This window comes from Lates calcarifer, unplaced genomic scaffold (assembly GCF_001640805.2).
Source record: "Lates calcarifer isolate ASB-BC8 unplaced genomic scaffold, TLL_Latcal_v3 _unitig_37_quiver_1812, whole genome shotgun sequence".
Taxonomy (NCBI): Eukaryota; Metazoa; Chordata; class Actinopteri; family Centropomidae; genus Lates; species Lates calcarifer.
The window spans coordinates 9,980-21,804 of NW_026116542.1; the positions used below are offsets into that span (position 1 = coordinate 9,980).

The 11,825-nt window shown below is 39.3% G+C and overlaps 1 protein-coding gene across 1 annotated transcript; it reads left to right on the forward strand.

Moving 5' to 3' along the window:
* Positions 1-6,890: 6,890 nt before the first annotated feature.
* Positions 6,891-11,601, forward strand: LOC108894739 (neurexin-1-like; the record flags this gene model as incomplete). Its single annotated transcript, XM_051068275.1, has 2 exons — positions 6,891-7,268; positions 11,440-11,601. Coding segments are annotated over 2 exons (540 nt in total), but the record flags the coding sequence as incomplete, so codon positions are not given.
* Positions 11,602-11,825: the final 224 nt, after the last annotated feature.

Consider the following 11,825-nt stretch of genomic DNA (forward strand, 5'->3'; position numbering starts at 1 on the left):
ATTTTTTAAATAAAACAAACACAAAATACCAGACAAACACAACAGACCCAAAAGGAAACCAAGCCAATGACATTTTTCTGTTCTGTCAACAGAATGAACATTATTCTGGCTCTCATGTCCCAGGTTTTGACTCCCAGCCACCAGGGGGAGTCTTTTCTCAGGTTTGCCCACATGCTTCCTACACTTGCAGAGGTCAAGCAAGAAATCAGGTGCTGTTGTCAGGAAGCTAATTTTGTGGGCATGGTGCCACCACTTGCTGGTAAATGTGTATTCATGAGATCATCAGAACCTCCCTGTAACTCTGCTTATGCATCATGTGTAAGTACATTTAAATATGTCAACTGTTTGTTTGTTGTATTGCGCGATAGTTTGTAATTTATTTGTTTCATAGCCCTGTGGTCACATTTCTGCATTCTGCATTGCATTGTATGGTTGAATTTGATGAATGAGTTTGGGCTTTTACATTTGCCTACATGTAGAAGGAGACTCATAAGGTAGCACAGAATAAATATGGCTTCTTGAAATCCAGAAGAAAGGTAATATGCAATCATTTTGATAACTGTAGAACTGTGAAAAATGTTTGTAGCAAAAACACTTCCAGTTTCTTAAATGTGAAGATTTACAACTTATATTTATAGCATAGGATTTGTAAATTTAGTAACTTAATAACCAAGGTAAACTAAAACAGTTCATCCATATACGCATTCTGCATAAAAATAAATACACTCTTTGAATGACTATCAGCCTACAGAATATGAGCCACATGTTCTAATAAGTGTCTAATTGATGCCTGTTTCCAACCTTAATGACAAGCTGAATGGCAAAGCCAATTATGAGTGCATTTACTATGGACGGAGTGTTTCTGCTGACTGACACAGAGGGAGGGCCCGCTCTCTGAGCACAGCAAGACATCCTTCATACTTTGAATCTAAATGACACTGTGTGTTGAGCTAGCACAGTATGGTGTCTGACAGAACTTAGTATGTGTAAGCACACACACATCCACACATACTGTCTCCATCATTTTAATGTCTGGATACATTTAATTGAACTAACTGAGGCTTTCTCTCCCATTACTGCTGTTCTGTCAACACAGTTAGCAACAAAAAGATTCACACAGAATTAACTGTTATTGCAGACTTACAAAACAACAGGAGTTGATATGAAATACAACAATCAGTGAGCTGGGAAATCCTACCTTTCAAGCAGAGAGCAGTTTGAAACATTTTATTAGGTCTTTTGAATGGCATGATAATCATGTAATAAAATATGTTCTCAAAGAATACAGCACTTCAGAAACTCTTCGCTCTGTCATAACGTAAGAGGCTTAGGCCGGCTTCATGACGCTAACTTCCTATCATTTTAATAGGCTGCCAGACACTAACTTCTGTATCATTTTAATAGGCCTCCAGTCAAACAAGGAAACAGAGAGTGAATGGGAGCAGAGTGAAATCCAGTGTCAGTCACTGAGCCTTGCCTCAGATGATTAAATGACTTTGGTCACCACATTGACTGGCTTTGGCATCCTATTTTATTTATGGCATATCCAGTCTTTAAAAAACTACACGTGGTACTTTGGAAGTGCATCTGCTTTTTTTCTAGAGCTATGAACTCCCTCTGAACCTTAGAAAACTGTGCATGGCACAACAAGCTCTTTTTTACCTCAGCTTGTTACTGAGAGTTGAAGAAGGGTATTTCTAGTGGTGCGAGGAAGGTGGGTGTTAGTGAGATTTCTGACAGGGAAACAGTGATGTATGGAGTTTTGTGCTATAGTCACAGTTAATGCTGGGGACTGTCATGAACAAGATGACACCACTGGAGATGGGCAATATAATTACTGTGTCTGTTTTAGCAATGCCTATAAAACCCTTTACTCCAGCCCCCTTGAAATAGCTGTGGGTCCTGCTTGTTATGTGTCATCCTGTGTTCTGTCTCTGACAGATACTGGAGGACAATCATATTTTTGTCATTTATAATGATAGTAACTGAATTTCTTTTTGCATGCGCTATGTGCAAAATGGTTTCAGTGACGTAATGTATATGTATGTATAAGATAAAATATGTGTATGCACAATAATAGTTTATTTGTACTTGAACTGAGAAATAATGGTGCATTTAATTATGTAATTTTTCCACCATTTTGCCTTTTAATGGCGTTTTTGACAAATTTATTACTAATATCATCAGGTCAAAATGTCACATATTAGAATAATGACCATTAAAATTAAAACCTGTCTTAACATCCATTTCATAGGTGATTTTTTTCATATCCTGCCAAGTCTGTTTCAGACTGTTGTGTCATGATTTGATGTTGACAGGCAGGGTGCTCCCCTGGGTGCAAGCTAATTTAAAAAGCAGCCATAGAGTAGCAGATGCCAGATTAGTGTCAGAGGAAAGTGACTGATGAGGAGCCTCCTGGTCGCTCGGTCACATGCTGGCACTGTTGTACATATGACGTGCTCCCGCTTGTAGCACCTTGGTGTTTCATAATAAATGAGAGAGTCGGTTCTACACCCTCAGCTTCTATTAACTGAGGGTTAAATGATACAGTGTAGACATTTATGCTGCCTCCTCTGTTTTTTCAGTGAGGTACACCTAGGTTTTTGTAGTATCCACATGCGGCACCGTACCTTTTTGACTCTGTGACACTAATTTAATTTGAGTGGCGAATAATTGTATTACTTCCATCAATGTGGGTAGTTTGTTCTGCACCATAGCCACAAATGTAATGTGACCAAAGAGAATAAGGTTCCTGAATGGCATCAACAATTACATGCTATTGATTAACAATTATTTATGTCACAGAAGACAATCCAAAATTTTAGAGGAGATTATGGGAGTGTCAGAGCACAGTTGTATTTGCTGCATCTCTTAAGAATCTGAGAAATGGCACACGCAGTTTGAAATATATGCTGCTAATGGGAGATTTTACATCCTGTGTAGATCTTGGTGTAAACTGGATGTGAGTGAAGACACTGATATTATGTTTCTATTCGAAAAGGTTTTGAATGACTCGCAACAACAGTCTGTGACAAGTTTTTACCTGTGTGTCTATTTATGGCCTTTCCCTAGGAGTTACATTTTCACTCAGTTCATGTCTTTTTCTGTCCTCTGTTCTCTGAAAAAAGACGAAAGGAGCTGGCACTTATCCATGTTCTCATTCAGTGTCATGACTCAAGGGCATTAAGGTGCCAGTAGCTTGCTGTAGTTTGATTGACTGAAGACCGTAGGACAACCCAGGGAGACAACTGGGACACGCCCAAATCCCCGGGAGAACACAATGACAAAACAATTGTTTTCTTCAAGATCAAGTAGTTTTTTTTCCTCTGCAGGAAAATGACACATCTGAGTGACGTGTCAGTTGCTAAATATTAACACTGCAAGTGGCTATGTCTGCTATGATCCTGTGTTTGAAAGAGATGAATACACAGGCATACATACTGCTCACTAGTTGCTATAGGCTACCTGTGAATACTCAGAATATTTCTGATTCCACAAAATATTCAGAACACTTTTTGCATATAGTTGTCTAATGAGGTGAATTCAGGTGGAAGTCATGATCTCCTTTAAGCATATGTTAAGGGGATAATTGTCAAAAATGTTACGTTTTACTTTCAGACTGTGCTTACTTCTCAAGAGGGTGGGATTTGTTTGATCTAGTAGTCCATACTTTACATGATCCTGCTTTAAAGTATCGCAGGTGTGCATTGAGCTACACACCACGATGCAAACCAGCCCACCTGTCTGCATTTGTAATACCTATATCTATTTTCTGTTAGGGAGAGGGCGCTGCCAGTCACTGTCATATGCAATTTGAGTAGCACAAATATAATATTTTACAGTATGTGTGAAATCAAAGCTACAGCATTTGGTTTAGGCAGTATTTTATGCTGTTCTTTTATATGTTATTTTATTCCTCTTAACTTTGCAGGTTTAAGCTGCTTTCAGGTCAGAGAAGGTCGAACATTTAGCAAGCAATACAGGTGCTTGAATGTTGAAGGTGATGTTAAAGAGGAATCTGAATAGCCCATAATTCTTCAAATCAGCTGGGGGGTTAAGCACACAGGTTATTGTATGCTAACATGTTGGTGATCAGAACTGCAAAGTTGCTCATACATAATCTTTTTTAAAAAGTTATGAAGTCTGTCTGCCCCCTTCTGGTCAGAAAATCACTCAAATGCAGCTTTATTTGGATCTTGGCTTAAAGAAAGAATGGCGGAGCAGAGTGTATGCCACCACAGCACCTTCTCCAAAAAGAAGGAAGCACAGAAGAGTGACTTATTATCCAAATATGGAAAGACAGCTAAAAGGAGCCAGCTGTGTTCTTGTGAGCTGACTGCCATTAGTGGCCAGATGGAAGCTTGAGTGTTAGCTTGGTCTGACACTTGACTTGGCTGAGAGCTTTGTGATGAAATGCGTCCAAAAGCTAAATGTCTAAAGCTTGACAAGTCATGCTTTGCCAGAGTCAATATTGTAAAAAAAATGTCTCTTGTGTGTTCAGCATGCCAGCTAGTTAGTTAGCCAGTGAGTTATTAGAACAATCCTCTCACATTCATTCCTTTCAGTTCTGTTAGGTGGTTAAAATGATATCATGTAATGAGCTGGTTGGTTTTTGGATTTTGAATGTTTTCTTTTTAGAAAACAGTTGAGGGCAGACTGATGCTCAAATTATTCTGCTTCATTTAAACCTACATATGTTTACATCAGAGTGAACCAGACAGCCAGTATTTGAATGTAAATGTAATTCTCTAAGGAGATGTACGCCCCTTCAGTCCTGAAACTGCCTCTGGGCTGAACCCCAGGTGTTGTAAATTCCTAACAATGCCCCTGCTGTACACACACAATTCATTCTCCGTTGGTTAGGGGAATTAACTATGAAGTGCAGGCATGGGGATGTGTGGAGAGAGAGTGATGAGAATGACCCCAAACTATTGGCTCTATTTGTTATTTGGCCACTGAGTGCATGGAGCAGGGATGGGTGGGTTTAGTGAGGAGGGTAGAGGTCTCTCATTTTCACTGATAGAGGGCTCAGACATTGAGGGAATGACCAAAGCGTGGTGAAATCCAGTCAACTTCAATTACACCCTCTTGTAGTTTTCCCAGAGGTGTACTATAGTGCTTTTAAGGGGGAATCAATGAGGTGACAAATTGTTGTGGACAGCAACCCCTTTTATTCGTTACATTGTTGTATCCATGCCTGGATGCTACTCTAAGCACGTGTACGTGTATTTGGGTGTGTGTCTGAGTGTGTTTGGCAAGCATAAATATAAATGTGCAGTGCTTCCCATTTATGATAATTGAATGCTTTGGTCCATTTGTGTTTTGGTGGTTTATTTTCTGCTAGTGGCTTTAATGGCTTGTTATCTGTCTAAACCTGTTTTTAAATGCTTTCTAATGAGTGTTCGCATGCATCACTCCCTGACGCTCAGTGCCACTTTGTTTTTATCTCACAACAAATAGTGTTACGGTTTTTCTCAAGGTTATATTTGCTTTGTCAAGTCCCTGTCATATCTGCGGATGTCTGCTGGCTGATGGACGTTGCCATGCTCAAGTATATGGAGAAACATATGTAGCTGAATTAAATGAGTATGTCTTTAATGGCCAGTGGAGTCCACATGAAGCTGTCACAGATGCTTTCTGCTTGAACAGTTATGTTGTGGTAGATTGCTTGTCAGGAATCTGGATGAATATTGTGGTAGGAAGCATGGGGGAGATGGGCAACACAGAGTCACAGAGAAGTGAGAATTTATTAATAAACCTTTACACTTCCACAAATATTGATTTGTAGAAGTATAAAGATATTAATGTTGTTTTAAGTTGTAAGAAATATAAATTAATTCACACTTCAGCTCTCATCTCCACAAAGTCACTGGAGTCAGTGTTCAAATATGATTGTTACTTGGAGATATAAGATAAATGTCTGTGTATTATTTGAACTTACACACCTATGCATAATTTTACAAGTAATTAACCTATAGACAGCTGACTCCTGTGGACCATTGCATCTGTGTAGAGAGGTGTATCCCTTAGTGTTTGTGTAGCCTGTGGTCTGTGTTAGTTGAGAGGCTTTGTGCTGCTTGCTGCTGCTCAGTGGTTAGTTTAAATGTGTGTGCATGGCTCTGTGCATTTGTCTGTGTAGTTTGCTGAGGAGTGTGTGCAGACTTTAAATTACCTGCTGACAATAATACATGTCACATAATTGATCTAGACGTGCTGCTGGATATATTTTTATGATAAATGGTTGTAGGCTGATTTCATATCATGAAATGTCTGTTTTTAATGAGTGTGTGTGAATGGGGTTGGATGAGAGGAGGTGATGTTAAGTTATTATTTTTAAATTTTCTCATTTCTCATTTTTTCTCAAGTTCTTTTAGGAGACGGGAGAGTACAATCAGTTTGTGATTTCTGTATGTGCCTGTCTATAATTACAACTGCACATTGATGTAGCAGTGAGAACTTGTAGTCGCCCAACCTTGATCACAGAGACACAATAGCATGAGATAAAAGAAAAAGTACATGTCATAAATTAAACAAAGGGATAGCAGAGCAATAATTCATTTGTATGATAGATCAGTGAAGGAGTATACAATTAGCATGTACAAGGTAGACCTCTTCTTAGCATGACATGTGAAGTCTAAAAATAGCAGTTGTCCAGTAGTGTATGTGTAATTACTCTACAAATGTATTAAAAGTTGACATATAATAGATAAGACTTAATATGGTGCTATGTTCTACACACCTGCGTTATCTGGCTAAGGTAGGTACCTGGTATCTGGTCATCGAAAACTAGTAAGCATATCTGTAAATGTCACATTTCAGCTTGCCACCTCTCTCCAATATCAATGTGTGTATTATTAATCTAACATTTTTGGAACATTCTCTCTCATTTTTTCCGTCAGCTTCCCAACAGGCACCCAAGAGGCTGCGATATTAATGCAACACATTTCTCTCTCTTTGTCTCCGCAGGAAAAGAAGAGTATGTTGCAACCTTCAAAGGATCGGAGTTCTTCTGCTACGACTTGTCCTTGAACCCGATTCAAAGCAGCAGTGATGAAATCACATTGTCATTCAAAACCCTACAGAGGAATGGACTGATGCTGCACACGGGCAAATCAGCTGATTACGTCAACCTGGCACTGAAAAATGGGGCTGTCTCACTCGTCATTAATTTGGGGTCTGGAGCCTTTGAAGCTCTTGTGGAGCCAGTCAATGGGAAATTTAATGACAATGATTGGCATGATGTCAAAGTAACAAGGAATCTACGTCAGGTAACAGTACAGAGGATGATGCAGAGACTCAGTAAATGAATCAAAACAAATGCACTTAAATCATTACCATCATACAATATATTATTTTTTTTCCAGACATTGTAATTGGATTGCTAAATTGAATCACGTTGGTTTATGGTGGAGATAAAACAGAGCCACAAGTGAGCAGGGACATCTAGATGTGAATCAAGACCTCTATTAAGTTACAGTTTGAGGGAGAAAAGAGAGACATTGCTTTTAAAGACAAGCATTCAAACCATTCAGTCTCACTTAGACATTTGACAACAAAGGCAAAGTATGGCATTTATTTGGAGTCAATGTGCTCTTCTTTTGTTTCATTTATACATTGTGTACTACTATAATGTAGCCTTGAAATTAACCACATTTTTCACAATTTGAAATTGAAGTATGAGTGAATTCAAATGTTAGTGCAGTAGGAATTGTGACCAACAACATTTACTTTTGGGAAGTGGTTTATTATACTGTCAAAAAAACATTTAACCCTGTCACCACATTTAATTTAGGTTTTCTGTGCTTGTAGGAATGTTAGTACAGTTATGAGCTCTCATTTCTATTAAGGATGGTTGAGGAATTATTTCAGGCAATAACTCAGTTGCAAGTGAAAGCATTAAGTTAATGGGAACATTTTTACACACACACAGTACAAGTACTTTTTCTAGACAAAGTATAAATATATATGCAGGGTTATATGTTTATATAGTTATATAGCATTACACTTTGAAGTCAAAGTTCTGTGAGCAAAGGCAAATCCCTCCAACTGGATCTATAGGCTCTAATGGGCTCTTCTACATGGTCTTGAGGAATCACCTCTGCATTAATAACTCTTAAGAGGTTATGTAGTGACAGTGCAACAGGGTCATAAAGCATAAGATTTTTTAAGAATTAAACTTCTTTAGAAATCCCATCCAGCAGCTTGTAACACTTACATTACTTAACATCAGAGGATGGTCCATTCTAGCCATCCTTCTGATTGTGCCATCTGCCGCTGGCAATGCTGCTCATAAGTGGCGGACTCGCCAGGGTATCAACAGAATTGGTTCTTGCCTGATTCTCACCAAGAGCAGAGGAATCTGATGAGATGAAGGAAAAAGTGTAAAGCAGAGCCTTTGGCTATATCCAGACACATCCACCTGCAAGAACAGATCATCCTGGTTAGGAGTGAAGCTACAGAGATCAGAAAGTGTTTGTTGTATTGCAAACAGATTAAGCACCGCTGATTTGTACCAGGGCAGTATATACTCAATGGCATCAGAATGCAGCTACCACTCTGTAAGACAATCTGTCGGACCCATGGCCAATCTGAACACACCAAAGGCTTGCTGCAGCACATCAGCATGTTGTCGGTGGCACTGCAACACCAGTAACAGTACCAATTGATGTAAGCCATCACTGAGTCAGTTGTTGGTTAGAATTTCAAATCCCTGTTGGCTAAAAGTTGCCACCACGATAGCAGGATCTTGATCGCTTCCATTTACAGTATACTATAGTATAATCTGTCCAAGGAGACTATTACAGCAGGACATGGGCTTTTCTCCAGTTCTCCAGGGCCTGAGTGGCCACTGGTGGAAGACTGAGTTGATGGTGTGGCATTTGGGATCTAATCCCAGGTGCATGAACGACTGATGCAGGTGTCTCGTGAAGAAAGCCCAAGAGGCCAACGAGCTGAACCCTGCTATTGGGCCTAGTTGCTACATAACAGCAAGGCCAGTGACCTGTGGCCCTGTAAAATGTAGTGTATCATTCCCAGAATATGTTCAGAGACTCTCTGGGTCCAGAGTCTCTGGGTTCAGAGATGCTATCTCTGGATGTTATCTAGGTGAAAGAAAATCCCCTGGCAATAGCATAAGTAGATATTTGTAGGATGCCCCCAGCAAACAAAACTGAAGGAAACTTTCAAGGAAACACTAAATTTTTGTTTGAATCTTTGAGGTAAACATCTGGTTTTACCAACTAAAATAGCAAAAATGTGCACTATACATTAATTAGCTGGAGTAGATCCAATCTGTTTAAGATAAGAATGTGTAAAGATGATGATGTACAGATTTTAAATGAAATAGAACTGCACTGTTTTCAATGTGCTTTACAGTGTTAAACTGATTATTTTTACCTACACAAGATACTTGTTAAGATTTCTAAGGAAAGCTGGACCAAACACATCATTAAGACAGCATCTCTAGATTTGTTCCTGCTCATTTGCTGGGAAACGTTTGACCTCACCTCACCACCAAAGCTGCTGCTTTTGCATAATCAGGAAATTGATTATTGGCAAACCTCAGGATCTGGCCAGCTTGAACTGCATTCACTGCATTCAAATTGTGAAAGAAAACCAAGCATATTGAGTGCATGCTCTGTGGGGGAATCAAAATTGCCATCCTCCTCATTCTGTGTCAGGGTCTTCTTTGCTTTGTCTCATTGCAGTAAAGTGATCCTAAAGTTCATCAATAAGACCAAACGGAGGTACAGTATTGTATGAACGCCGGAAAGTCTGATGGATTGGTCTCAAGCCTAAAACCAAATACAAAAGAATGCAAATACTAATACCAATAAAAGAAACAAAGCTTTAAAATGGTCTTGAACTTGGGACTGTTGAAGAGGGTCAACTGATGTGCTTTAGGCATTCTTTCTTATGAACCATTTGATGTCTGTCAATCATTACCTTTTGTCAGGACTTGGGTAAAGGAGTTTTTTCTGCTACTCAGCGGTCTGGTCACATACAGAACATGGTGCAAAAACACCATGAGGAACTTAGGGAGTCACTGGTTGAGCTCTGGTACCTCTTGTGGACCATTCTTGTTATTTCCTTGGTCTGCTTTTTTCTTGTTAAACTTATTTTGCCCTTTTTTCTCTATGTTACTAACATGCTTTGGAAACAAACTAACATCATTCATGGAATGTGCCATTCTACTAACCAGTATGGTTTTGCCGTTTAACAATGTACTAACAGTATTGACCATCATATATTATTTGAGTAACAATCGTTATTCTGTTCACAGTTTTTAATTTCCTTTCTCCCCCCTTTTCCACAAAGCACTCAGGCATTGGACACGCTATGGTAAACAAACTACATTGTTCGGTAGATATCATTCTAATTGTTTCTTAGTTTGGGTTTGCCGTGTGTTTCTTTTCTTTCTTTTTTTACTGTAGACGTCATTTACAAAAAAAGGGAAATTGCGGTTGGTACTCTTCTGCTTACTTTTCGAATCCTTTTTAATTTCTTGGTTCATTCATTGGTTTCACCCTCTTTATTTCACTTGTTTCCTGTCCAATTCTGTTTGATTCACCTTTTTAGGAGCATCATTTCGAGCCTTTTGCATCAAGCTGTGGTTAATAATGAGGACCCTCTCCTGTCTGGCTGGCCTGATGCTCTTTGGCTCAGCCAGTTGTATCCCCATTCACTTTGCATGGCATGCAATTTGACTACGTGTTGCAAATGTCACACTGCCCATTTGTCAACATGAATGTGACAGTTGAGCTGTGTTTGTCATGGTGCTTCTCTGGTGCTTTCTTATTTCTCTTTGTGATTTTGCAGTGTTCTCAAGCATTTGCATGCATCAGACACTGGCAAAAGTGTCAAAATACTGATTCTGTATCCCAGTCAACAATTTGGGAACATTTTCTTTTTGTATGCTCGTAAACAAAAAGAAAAAACAAATGCATGCATGCTATTTTTTTTTCTTTAATACCCTCAGTCATTGTCCTATACGAAAAGGTGATTGTGCTTTTCATAGCATGTGCTCCCTCTCTAACCTAGTGGCACGTTCTGATTTCTTTTGTAGATCTGCTGGACGTACTAATATGGAATTAATAGTTAAACTAACCTAGTTAACATTCTACTAACACCATTTTTGTGTCTGCTAAAGTACTTTTAAGTTGCAGTAGGAGCAATACTAACACTGTAGTGTGGGCAGTTCACTAACTCTCTAACTAGAATAGCATTTCTTTGAAGGCTTGCAGTCTTCCCAACTAATCAAACTGGACAAAATAATAATAAAAAACAAGAAAAAAGACAATGAACAACAGACATGAAAATGGGTTTCAGAAAAAACATTTAGGGAAGTCTGTCATAGACAACAAGAAGGAAAGGCAATAATATTGTAGTATATAGGCTGTCTGAGTATAGCGTGTCCTTTCCCTGTGCTTTGTTGTCTAGGTAACGATATCCGTGGATGGGATTCTGACCACCACAGGATATACACAGGAAGACTACACCATGCTAGGCTCTGACGACTTTTTCTATGTTGGAGGGAGTCCTAGCACAGCTGACCTGCCTGGATCACCGGTTAGCAACAACTTCATGGGCTGCCTCAAGGAGGTAAACACCACTTCTGTGTGCACTCTGAGGCTGGTGGGTGTACAGGATATGACTGGCTTCACCTTAGGACTCCAAAACAGGCCCTTCCACCCACACACTGACCCTGTCTCATCCTTTACACTTTGCTTTAGTTTGTTTCTCCTCTTTTCCTCACATGCTCTCACACAAACTTTATTTTGCCTCTGCCACCCCCTCGGTGGACTCATAATGTTTTACACACACAT